This window comes from Epinephelus lanceolatus, chromosome 19 (genome assembly GCF_041903045.1).
Source record: "Epinephelus lanceolatus isolate andai-2023 chromosome 19, ASM4190304v1, whole genome shotgun sequence".
In the NCBI taxonomy this organism is placed as follows: Eukaryota; Metazoa; Chordata; class Actinopteri; order Perciformes; family Serranidae; genus Epinephelus; species Epinephelus lanceolatus.
The window spans coordinates 16739782-16752259 of NC_135752.1; the positions used below are offsets into that span (position 1 = coordinate 16739782).

The window sequence follows — 12478 nt, forward strand, 5'->3', positions numbered from 1 at the left end:
TTGTCTCAGTCCTTAATCCTGAAAGTTGTGCTACTGTAATGCATAAAGTTGGCAGTTTGCAGGTCGGGCCCAGTTCAGATGGCTAATGTATTTTACATGGTTGCCCCACCACCCCACCCCCAACCAAGTATGTCATCATCCATTGAGATGTGTCACTGTGGACATTGTCATATGCCAGTTTGGTAGACAATGCCGAAAACTAATTAAAACAGATTGTAGTTAATTGTAAGCTGATCCCGAGATGCCCTAAAATGGTCACAGTATCAGTGCTGTTTTAATGATAGCTACTATGCACAATTGAACACATGCAGCAAGCGGATGTCTGTGATTTGTTGAGCTAGTCTCCTATCTTTTTTTCTGGCATGCCCTTGAGGTTAGGCAAGAAAGAGCAGATAGACCATGGACATGGGAAGATACCAGATGGGAGTTTTTGTTCTCTTTGTCAGTTGTGGCTCCAGGAAGACTCTGAGGCCAGTTTAAAGTGCATCATATTGTAAGTTATTCATTGCTCCCAGATATTGGCACGGTCCACCAAAATGTGTTTTCTCCAAAAGCTGCTGCACTAACAGCAAATTGGTCATCATCGATTTTGGCTGCACACTCGCTGGTCTTAATTTCATAAGCTTTCGATCTTTAAGTTTGCTATGATATTTTTAATATGTTTCCAGTTAAATAAAAGTGCCTATTAAGTCTGGTAATTTGGCCGTATAGTGTTGTTAATTTGGTAATTAGCCGAAGTCTATTGAGGTATACACATTCATTGATACCTATTAAATGGAATTTGCAGTAAGAATTAAAGCAAACTCAAGATCAAATCTGATTATAAGCCCTTTTCATGAATTGAGCCCATTGTCTGTCCCTCCTAATGTTCCCTCATGTTTTCTGCTCACATCTCCCCCTCATACCAAACATCTAAATGGAAATCATCAACATCCATAAACATGTCTTCTCATGGAATGGGAAATGGAGGGGACTGATATAAGTGGATGAAGAGGACAGGGAATGGAATGGTTCTTCTATACCTCATTTACCAGCAAACCGCTTAGTGAGGCCACTGGCATTTCCGGGGTCAAGAGGGCAAAATGAATGTTCTTCATATCCTATGGTGACTCGTAAAAAGGAGACCGGTGACACACGCATGTGCACACACACACTCACACACGTGTGCACAGCCTTACGCAGTCAGTGTGATTTATACCAAGACCTCTCGGGCGACAGTCATGGGCCGTTGACTTTGTCACAGCAGAACAAGAGAGAAATAACTTTATGGATGTGGATAGTGAGCAACAGACATTAACACAGAGGGCCAGAATAACAGGAAACCAGCCTTGACCTCTGGGGTGAGGGAAAGAAAAAAGAGATGGCAAGGGAGCATGGATGGCTCTCCATCTTGATTTGCTGGAAAAGCTGCAGTCCAAAGCTGAGCAGACTAAGAATCAGTGAAATGGTTTTTCCAGGAACAATACACCCCCTCTCAATCCCACTGATTAGTACCAAATGTGTCTGTGATTTGACCATAACATACTTCTAAAGGGCATTGGTACTATTTATCACTAACACTGAAAATAAGACTTTAATGGGACACACACAAGAGATGTATTATATCCAAAATTTTCAATAATACGAAGCATCTGATTAAAAAAATGACATAACGATGATCAAATTAAAATAATATCTTATCAGTGGCTCTTTCTCCATCAGTGATATTGCGGGTCAGAGATGTTAGGAACAGATGAATGAATTCAACAAATGACTAAGAATCCATAATACCAACCTGATTTCATTGTGGGGACAACAAAAGCAGGAGAGAGGGCTGATTATGTTCTAGCTCCCTCTCTTTTTTCTTTGCTGGTTTTCATTGCATTCACCACTTTCTGTCCCATTTTATCTCTATCTTTGTCCATTCTCCTCCACCGCCAGCGATGACATGGCCTCGACCAGAGTCTTTGATTAGCGCTGCCTCTAAATAAGGCACATCCTGTTGACCTTCCAAACTTTGCAATTTCCTTTTAACCCTTTCCTCTCGATTGCTCTGTCTGCACTTGTTTCACTCGGCATCTCCTCTCTGAGGGATTAGGGCTGGCTGGGTAAACAGACCAAATACATCATAAAAGTCAGTGGAGCGGTATGTCATGCAGCATTTACTAAATTAGTTGTTTCTGTTATGATATCAGTCTTGCTTGCTTATATGCTTCAGCACCAGCTGTTTGGGGGGGATTGAGGCATGCACACAGTTGTGGATGCTTACGCACATATTGCTTATATTCATCTCATTTTAGATATGCTTATCTAATGCTTAGGCTGAGGATAGAGTAGCTCTGATGAATCCCAGGGTTTCTAACACCTTAAATTATTTGTGGCGGCTTTCCTCTATCAGCATTTTCCATCACATATTGATTTTTTTATTTTTTGGAGCTTGAATATTAATTTGGAGCACAGCTGGAATACATTTACTATTTTGTTATTCAGAGCACCACACACACAGAGCAAAGAATCTACTCTGGGTGAAAGTGAAACTTAACAGTTCATGGATTCATATAGAAATAGAATGCTTTATTTCTCATAACAACAGTGCTCTCACTTAAATTTTGTCCATTGATTTTTCAACCTACTTTAGATTAAACCGGCTGCATTCCCATGAAAACTAGCTTTCATTCGCCTCTGCAGCAGCTACTTGTCTAATCCATCAATAAGATCTGATCAGCTCCATTCTTTTAGAGTTTACACACTCACAAAAACCTCTGAATTCAGACAGGGGGCCACAGAAAAACCACACAAAACCCCCCAAAGTTTCCAAACTACATTTGGAATGATGGTCATGCACTGCTTGGACGTAGACGGACAGTATTTTGGGATGACCTGTCATTGCACTGTGTGCATTGGATCCGACTGGAGCTGCAGCCAATAAATACCCGTGATCACTGCAGAGTCATATGTCTCTGGAGTGCATGCTGATTGTAACCTCTCCCATTAAATACAAAAGCCTGACATTAGCAGGTGTTAGTGAGTTTTTTTGTCCAGTGGCAAAAGGACTATAGATTATAATTCTGTGGTAAACACTGTCATCCTATGAGAGCCCACTCCCTTGTGAAGGTAGGTGTGCTGAGGAGTAAATCCAGGTGAGACACTATGTCTGCCATGGTCTGCAAGACTGCAGTGACGCAGAACTCCCACAATGCTCCAGTCAGACCCTTTCATCTCTAATCAGCAAAAGGCGGAGATGAGCCAGGAAAGAGATCCCTGATTGAGTTGGAAAAGGCATCTGACCTTCTACACTATATTCTCCTCTGTTCTTGAGGAAAGAGGAAGTTTGCTGGAGAATATTTTGTGCCTGCTAAATTCAGACAGGTTAGAATGTGCACATACTTTAAATGTAACACAATAGAACACACACACACACACACACACACATAGCCCAGGTCAAACACCAGGCATTTATACCCAACCTCATCTATGACCGCACAGCCTCGGCTCGATTAATTTAGCCTCCAGAGACACGGATCCCCAGGTTAAACAGCAGGCTCATAGCAGAGAGCAGAGTGAGCGGGCTTGATGAATGACTGCAGCCTGGTAACCTGACACGCCTGATAAACGTGAACCGGCAGATTCGTTTTTAAACAATGTAGTCCTACCCTCGCATTTAACATCCATACTCTGAGACCAGGGAAAAGCTTTCAGAATGACTAATAACAAATTTAGCCCCTTTCAGACAAGGAATCTGTAACATTGCTGGGTTCATCCATCCTTTAAATAACTGTCTTCATTCATGTGCTGTTCATGTCCAAATGTGACAGGATTGTTGTGGATAGAGCCGTAATCTTGCACTACTTGACATTTCCAGACGAGATAATGCAAGAATTCGGGTATTAATTTTGGAGGCAATGGATTATTTAGTGGCTCTGATTATACGCTGCTGACGCTGCTTAACCATTTGTACTTGATTTCTTTCAGCCTCAAGTCAAATGTGTGATCCAACGGAGGTTAATGACAACCCATGGGTGTACGTGAGCAAGATGCTAATTGGCTGTTGGACCAGCTTCATCACAGAGGACAAGGCAGAGGTCCACATCCTTAACCTGAACTTTGCTGCCACGGTAAGCATGTCAAGGTTACACAAATGAGATGCTGAGGAGCTAGTGCTAATTACGTAAATGTCAAGAAGTGAAGAAATCAGCTAGTAAGCCAGTAAAATGTAAGACGCTATGCTAGTTTAACGGCAATATATATATATATATATATATATATATATATATATATATATATATATATATATATATGAATATATAATGAAAAAAATTCTCCTAACTTCTGCGGTGGCATTAAAAAATCAGCAGGCAACCCACTCAGTACACCAGATGACAATTGCAAAGCTGAACTGTGAGAACGTAGCAAGTTAAAACGCAGCACAGTCAGCTTTATAGCTATCTGTCAAGCTGATACCTGGCACTACTTGTCATTGAAAACCAATACCATGGCTTGTCATGGGCATGTTATCATCCACTAATTAATCACTCTTTTCAGCGGACAGTAGCCTACAATATGCCAAGCTGAGTCACACCTAAAATGAAGATGAGTGCAAATCCATGCTCATCTTGTATGCATTTTGCAAATGATAAAATAAGACTCATTGTAACAAACAAAAGGAAACAGTTTCTCTTCACAGTGGTGAATGTATACATGTAGGCATAAATACTACAGTAAGTAATGGCTGAACTCCATTTAGCTACTTTGGTTTTAGGATCTTGGCATTGTGCTTCCTGGCTCACTGTCACAGCTTACCGGGACAACTGAACAGAGCTCAGTGTTGTTAGTTGAACCTGTGCTTATCGTGCTATGACACGTTCAAATGTCTGCTGTGGAAAAGGCATACATTAGCTGGGATGCCAAGACAACATGGATGACCTGGCAGAGATTGACTGATAGCTCCCCTCTGTATTTTCTGAGGCTAATTGCAAACAAGGAGCAGCTGTGTGGGCAGGTGAATGGGTCATGTGATGAGCTGAGGCAGGAAACTGATGGTTGGCAGGCAGGAGAAAAATTGGAGGTTTAGAATGACCTAATGGGAGGTTAGTGGGCACAAAACAGAGATTAATCAGATAAACTAGAGTCAGAAGAGGCAAGATGGAAAGATGGAATAACCAATATAGTTGATATGATTTTGGTGATGCACATTTAAAGGGGAACTCGGGCCATTGTTCTGATGGCTCAAAATTCTGAAGCAAAAAATGGCCCTTTGGATGGAAAGCCCATTTTACTAAAAGGCTATTATCCCAAAAACAAATGCCCACTGGTCCGAAGTGCTGTTTCTCCGAAAATACACACTCTCAGCAGTTGGGCAACCCAATCACCAGAAAAATGTTCGCATTGTATGTTTCTGCAAACCATGGATACCTTATCCGTCAGCAATGCCATGGTGAATGTTTGGTTAGGTTTAGGCAGAAAAACCAGTTGGTTATGGTTTGGAAAAGATCATGTTCTGGCTTAAAACACCCATGTTTGGTGGCATCAAGGTTGCTTGAAAAGCAGGGATGGGTCAATGAAAAACGCCAGATCCAGTCCCTCAAACGGCACTGAGAAACACAGTGAAGGGTTGATTAAAAACACAGGTGGATCGGTGGTTCAAACCCCGCTGGGAAACCAAAACTAACTGCAGGGAGTCTGTATTTTCAGACTGTGGAGCAATGGGTGGTCATGGGCTGCCGAAGAAATGGGCTTTTGGTCTTTTTGGATTGAGGCTTCGGAATTTTGGCCCATCACAACAATGACACAGCACCAGAAAAATGTACAAAGCCTTTATAGCTTCAGATGGAGCTGTGCAACATCTGATAAATTGCCTCAAGTGATGTCATTTGAGTCAGCGTCGGCTTGACTGTAGCTGGACAGTAGCTTTGACAAGATAAAAATCTGGGGGTTTGGAGTTGGAAATAAATCAGCTTACCACGTGTCTTATCGCTGCTTGAGGCTAGCTGCTGAAGGCTACAAGCTGCTACTAGCATAGCACACCTGAATCTCCACCTGAACTGTCGGCATTTGAGTTGCATTGTTGGTATTGTAGGCCCAGGTTTTTGAGGAAGAACAATATGTGGAACAAAAAAAGATGATATCTCTGGCTCTGCTGCATTGATTTTGATCAACTATTAATAACTGTCTATTTATAGAGGTGCTATGCTAAAGCGGTGCTCTTTAAGCTTTATTTTGGTAAATATTGTTGTACATTAACATTGTTGTTTCATAAACTCTAACCCAAATCCTGAATCAGATAAGCCCCCAAGTTTTTCTTCCCACACTGTGAAAAATGTAAACACACTCCATGTCCAGCTTTTATCAGCCAGATAACTAGCTAACCCTTAACAGATGTCAGACATGAGAGAGAGTTCCCAACATGCCACATTTGTGTTTTTTTTTTTTTAACACAAAACAGGCTTCTATGACAACCAGCTCTGTAAGTTTGGCTGTATGCTCAAGAATTCCCTTTCCAGTTTAACAAACACAAACCAAAATAATTGCAGATAGTGTATTGTGTCATTTTGATCGCAAAACTTTTAGCTTAGTCGACACCGGAAAGAACCTCCAGAAAACTTTTAATCTATATGTTGTTATTGCTGTGCCAGACTCCATTTTTCACTGTCCAACATTGTCGGTCAGCTCACATTAGTCATTTCTTTATCAGCGTGCTCTGTTTGTTTGCTTCTTCTGTTTGCTCTCACTTAGACTTCTTTATGTAGTACTTTCACATAACTTGTGTTAAGCAACTGCTGTTTATTTATTGTCTCTTCTTATTTTTCACTCCGTTGGCCATTCTTTCTCATTTGGTAGTGATTATGAGGAGGGAAGCAGATGTGCTATGTGCAGTCTAGCTGGGGCATCAACGCAGGATGGTGCAATACAACAGACTGTCCTCATTCACTGTTATTACTTATGCCTACAAAAAGTAACGCACTATATCTCACAAATAACCCACATAGTCATGAGCCAGGAAGCTGTGATCACATGACCTATGTGCTGCAGGCTGTCTTCCATCATATGACAAGAGCAAAGGAGGAAGTTGTTGTATAAAGAGCGTGAAAGTCTGCGTAGGGAGGAAGGTCAGAGTGGTGGACAGGTCAAACACAAGTCTTTGACCTGAGGTTCGTGTCCTGTATGAAACCAAAAGTCAGTGTTGGGTTATTTTAAGTTAAGTATCCAAGCAGGCTGTTCTCATGCACCATCCGCACGTATATCTATGAAAAGTAATGCACCGAAATTCATATATGTATCCTACATAATCATGAGCCATTCATTTGTGTATAACCTTCAAATTTGGGAAGCTGTGATTGTGTAACCAATGTGTTGACTGGAGTAAAGAAGGAAGCAGTCCCTACAAGGAGGCAGGTTTAGATGGTGGACAGGTTACAAAACATAGGACTTTCCCCCTGAGGACTGATGTTCTGAACCATATGACACCAAATGAACTTTGAGTTATTTTAAGGTACAGCATCGTCATGTTTCTTTTCCTAAACCTAACCTATGTAACTACACTTGCCTAAACTGAAGTTATGTAACTTCACGTTAAATATGCAACTTTACCTTGGTCTCTGACATCATTCGTGTGGCGCTAAGGCAGGATTTATACTTCTGCATTGAATCTATGCCGTACCTATGCCGTAAGCTCTGCATCGACGTAGAGTCTACGCCGTACCCTAGGCCGTAGCCTGATCTGCACCTCCCCAGAAATGTAACTACACGTCACAGAGACGCAGACTTCCTGTCTATTTTTGTAAGCTGAAATAATTTCCTTCAGTGGAAACTTTGTTTACTTTAATTTGACAGATAAGAAACAATAAATTCTGAAGACAGTAAACCCTCCACAAAAAATAGCATTTTATGTCTTGTGTGTGATTTTTCCTGGCTTCATATGAGCAGAGGAAATCTCACCTTGTTGCTAGGCTAATTTATACAATGCAAAATGCCATAGGCTTGTGCTAAAAACATTAGCATGTTGTATTCGTGGGGAAAATATGTTCAGCAAAAGACAAATGCTTTGTCTGTGAATTAAGTTATAGCGAAGCTGATTTGTGTATCGTGTTTGATATTGTTGCTATTTAGCCATGTTTAATGTGTGTTTACAGCACTTCACAGAAACCTCCACTGCTGACTAGTGTTTTGGAGGTGTACCTGCAGATGACACAGACGCACCACTGCACAAGTATAAATGCTCACAATGGCGCAGGCCACGTGTGTAGGCTACGATATAGGGTCTGCGACACAGGTATAAACCCCCCATAATTCGAAGGATATCATTTGAACCTTTATATGAGGATACATTGAAGTAATCACCTCATCACGTACTTAACATATTTAATGTAACGTCACAACATGACGTGACAAAACAATCAAATCTGGGCCTCATCGCGTATGTTAGGCACATAACATGGCAACGACCAACCACGTTTCTTTTTGTAATTCCTATTTTATAAGATATCATACGGACTATTGTATGAGATGTGTTGAATATAATGCTTAAATGCCTAAATCCATCACCTCTATAAAAATTAATAATAGCACTCAAGGTCTTTTCCCTTCAGTTGCCTCAGGGAAAGTTATAGAGAATCATGCTTTAATTTTCTCTTCAGGGAAACCTGAGAACAGTGAGATAAGCTGATTTATACAGCATGAGCGCTTTCCCTTTGGAATTCATTCTTTTGGATTTGACGTTTGAGGATACTGAAGTTTAGTCTTTATGTTCCACAAAGACAACATCCAGTAAGTCTCTTACCAGTGAAGCTGATTAACCTCACAGATGCCCAGGTGTAAGATATGTGTTTCCTTACTTAGTTTTGTTCTAAGTAACTGTGCAAACGTTGTGCAAGCAGGTGTCTTTGCCAAAACAAGGCTGGTTTATTGGCAGAAATGTTGCTGAACTTTTTTGCCAAGTCTTTAGTCTCATTTAATGGACTGCAATGTTACAGCAATATTTAATGGACTGGAAATCAAAAGAAAAAAAGCTGTTTGATGACAAAACAGATTTAAAGCATATTAGGAGGGAACTGCCTCTCTCGGGCATCTTATTAGGCCTGAAGAGTAAAACCAGACACATTATGCTGTGTGTGAGAAAAAGAACATTTCTTAGAAAACAAAGTTAGAGTTTGTCCAAATGATGTTGTAAGATGTCTTACAAAATATTATAAATTGTGCAGGGTTTGTGGGAGTTGACAAAAGGAATTTGGTTGGGGATCTGTTGTGATGCAATGGACGTTGTACAGAGTTTGCATATCCTGTTTTCTTGTGGGACTATAAGTAGACGTTTTATCAAGTGAAAGAAGAAAGTGGACATAAGATCTACTAACACAGAGCCCTTATCTGCTCTCGACTGTCTGTTTAGAGCAGATTTTTCTTGTAAACACTGAGGAAGGGGAACGTCTTCATCTCTTGCCAAACTGTCCAGTCAGAAGGGAGGTTTGCTCTTGCCTCCTCCTTTCTTTGTCCTTTCAGTTTTCTTATCACCTTCTTCCCCATCTCTTTTGTGTTTCATACTGATTTACAACCTGCCAGAGACGGTTGACTCTCACAGTTTGACCGCACAAAGAATTATAGAGGGAGCATCAAGGGGCTGCATAGGCCAGGAGAATTCATGGGGAGGAGCTGCTTGCATAGGGCCCATTGATGTCACACGCTGGCTTGGGTAGTCGGGGCCTTTGGCACGAAGCCGAGACTACACCAACGGAGCCAATTCAAGTTAACGGAGAGAGCCAAAAGAATAACTGGAAACTGCATCAGCAAAGGCCCTTCAAAAAATGCTCTCGAGAAAAAAAAGAAAAGTCCGAAAAGGAAAACAATTGTATCTTGAAAGCGCAGGAAGAAAAGTAGAAAGGTGAGTGATCAGGGTCAGCAACAGTCCTGATTCAGAGTTCAAAATGAAAGAATGAAAGTCACAAAAGGATGAAGGAGGGGAAGCTAGACAGAGAGACAATGAAGCTCATTAGAAAAGAGTATTTATGGAAAACACCGCTGAGTTATCTCTGTATGAAGCACAATGAACTCCACAGGAAATGCCATTCATTCATTTACTGTACGTGCCACGCGATTCAGGTAAAAAATAAGTGGCTCTTCTGGGAAGACATTGTGTTACTGCAATTTAAAGTCTCAGACTATATCTACAGTAACTCCCTCTTATGTTCCTTCTGTCTTCAGGACAATCAAGCTATATTCTTTTTATCATTAAGAAATGCACCAAAATCTGAAAGTGTCTCATCAAAATGTCTTCAAAAAACAACAACAACAGAAAGCAAGGCAATGTGTCTTAAAGGTCCAATGTGTGATAGAGGGATATATTAGCAGAAATGGAATATAATAAGAGAAGTATGTTTTCTTTGGTGTTTCATCACCCCAAAATAGGAATAGTTGTGTTTTAGCTACCTTAGAATGAGCTGTTTATGTCTGCATAGGGAGCTGGTCCTTGTCCATGGAGATCGCTGTGTTGCACTGCCATGTTTCTACAGTAGCCTAAAATGGACATACCAAATGCTGGCTCCAGATAGGGCCTTTGCTTTTTTGCACCAGCCCCCATAGTTAGTTGTGCCTTCTCTACGAGCTGAAAGAGTTGGGAAAACACAGATTTTCAAAGTGAATTATGCAGTGTTTTTACTGGTTTAAATCACCAGGTCAGTTTGTTTTAAGGAGGGGAAGACCTCTGAGGATAATTTGGCTTCTGGTAAAAACCTCCTGAACATCTTGATCTTAAAGTATCAGACAGAAAAAGTGAGCACACAAGTTATCAGAGATAAAGGGTGAGAACACATTAGCAGGTGCTGGGCTAGCGGTGTGTGCTTAAATGCATTGGGGAAACACAGATTTGTAATGTGAAACTACTTTATTCAGTGCTTTTTTTTTTCTGGACAGTGCACAGGATCCATACTAAAAATGTACGTACAGACAAAAGCCAAAAATGGCATACACCAAAAAATATTTGACAATTTCTACAATTTCTTCCACCTCACCATCTGCATTGCTAATTTTCTGTCTCTAGCATGGGTCAAAATTTTATAGATCACAACTTTTCCAGGTGAAGTGGTGCACACTATTTTCAGGCCCCATTTTGTGCGTAGGCAGTGTTTATAAATGAGACCCCTGGTTCGTTTGTATTGGGGAGGAAGAGACCTCTGCAGGTAATTCGGCTCCCAGTAAAATCTTCCTGAACAATTAATAAGTATTAGTTCACGATTGGCACACAGGAAAAGTTTCAGCTGGTTGCAATCTACAATCCCCACCACTAGATGCCACTAAATCCAACACACTGCTCCTTTAACAGATGATCCGGAGTCGTGATTAGTTCAGTGTCAACTGTCATTTTGATTTCACCTGAGATTTCAGTGCCCCCTTTGGCCAATTAGATAAAAAGAAGAGACTGAACACATTCATGAGGTGCAGCAGCCATTATGTAAAAGCCACTCTGTACAAGACATCAGTGATATGGTGTGTGTTTGCGTGGGCTGACAGATCCTTCTATGCATTGCGCTCAGCGTGCGAGCCTCTCTTTCAAACGCATCTGTGTTTTGCTCAAAGGCAATTTGTTGATGGTCTCCTCAGACCTAATTTGCTCTGCACGGGTCTGAAAATTTCCATAGCTCAGGCCTGAGCTCATCACAATTCTCTTGGATCAAGCTCTGGCAATATCAGGTAGCAAGTAAATGAATTTAATATTAGGGCTTCACACTGTTTCCCCAGCATGCTCATTGTCTCCCCAGCAGGCCCAGCTCTGAAAACAATCTACCTTCAAATAAACAGAATAAAGTATTTGGTGTCAAAAGGCATCGCAGATGGATGAAAGCAGAAATTTGTATTTATGAATGCTAAATTCCCACAAATGCCTCACACTGAACAGATATTTCCAAGGTTCTTTTCAAGCTGTTGTTCATTTCTAATGCATTGAGTCATAAAATTGAGCCGATTTCAAATCCATGACTCTTTCACTTTTCTAAACGCAATTATCTCAGGGCCATTACAGAAGTAAAAGTAATTAGGACCAGGATTTATTGGAATTAAGTCAGTCTTGGAGAAAAAAACCCCTCTAAACTCAGACTTATTATTCCTCAGTGAAAAGGTTTACTCACCAGCACTTACATCCATAAAACTCAGCAGTACCAGCTTTACCCTACGCACATGTGGAGCATGGTAATTAAGGCTGATTCATTGAATGACTGTGGTGGTGATTAGCGAATCACATCACCATTGTGTTACCCTCAGCAGAAAATATTGTTAGTGAGATATTACATTATGTGTTAAATTATGCTAATGAGGTTTTATCTACAGTACATAACTACTACCAAGATCAGCCACGTGTCGGAGGGCGCTGGGTGCAAGGTATAAGAAATATATAAATTGCTAATAGGACAAGTGTACTGAAAATAATTCTGAGTGACATGGTGGGTATTATTATTAATGTTATGGCACGGATGTACTGCTCTTAGTCATATTTATCATTACTCCAGAGTGTTATCAC

The 12478-nt window shown here is 40.8% G+C and overlaps 1 protein-coding gene across 1 annotated transcript in view; it reads left to right on the forward strand.

The window, feature by feature from the left end:
- eng (endoglin) overlaps positions 1 to 12478 on the forward strand; it is a 53041-nt gene that overhangs the window by 16542 nt on the left and 24021 nt on the right. The window contains exon 3 of the mRNA XM_033646906.2: positions 3952 to 4094. Within this exon, the coding sequence (XP_033502797.2) occupies positions 3952 to 4094 (143 nt within the window). The remainder of the gene's footprint in view (positions 1 to 3951; positions 4095 to 12478) is intronic.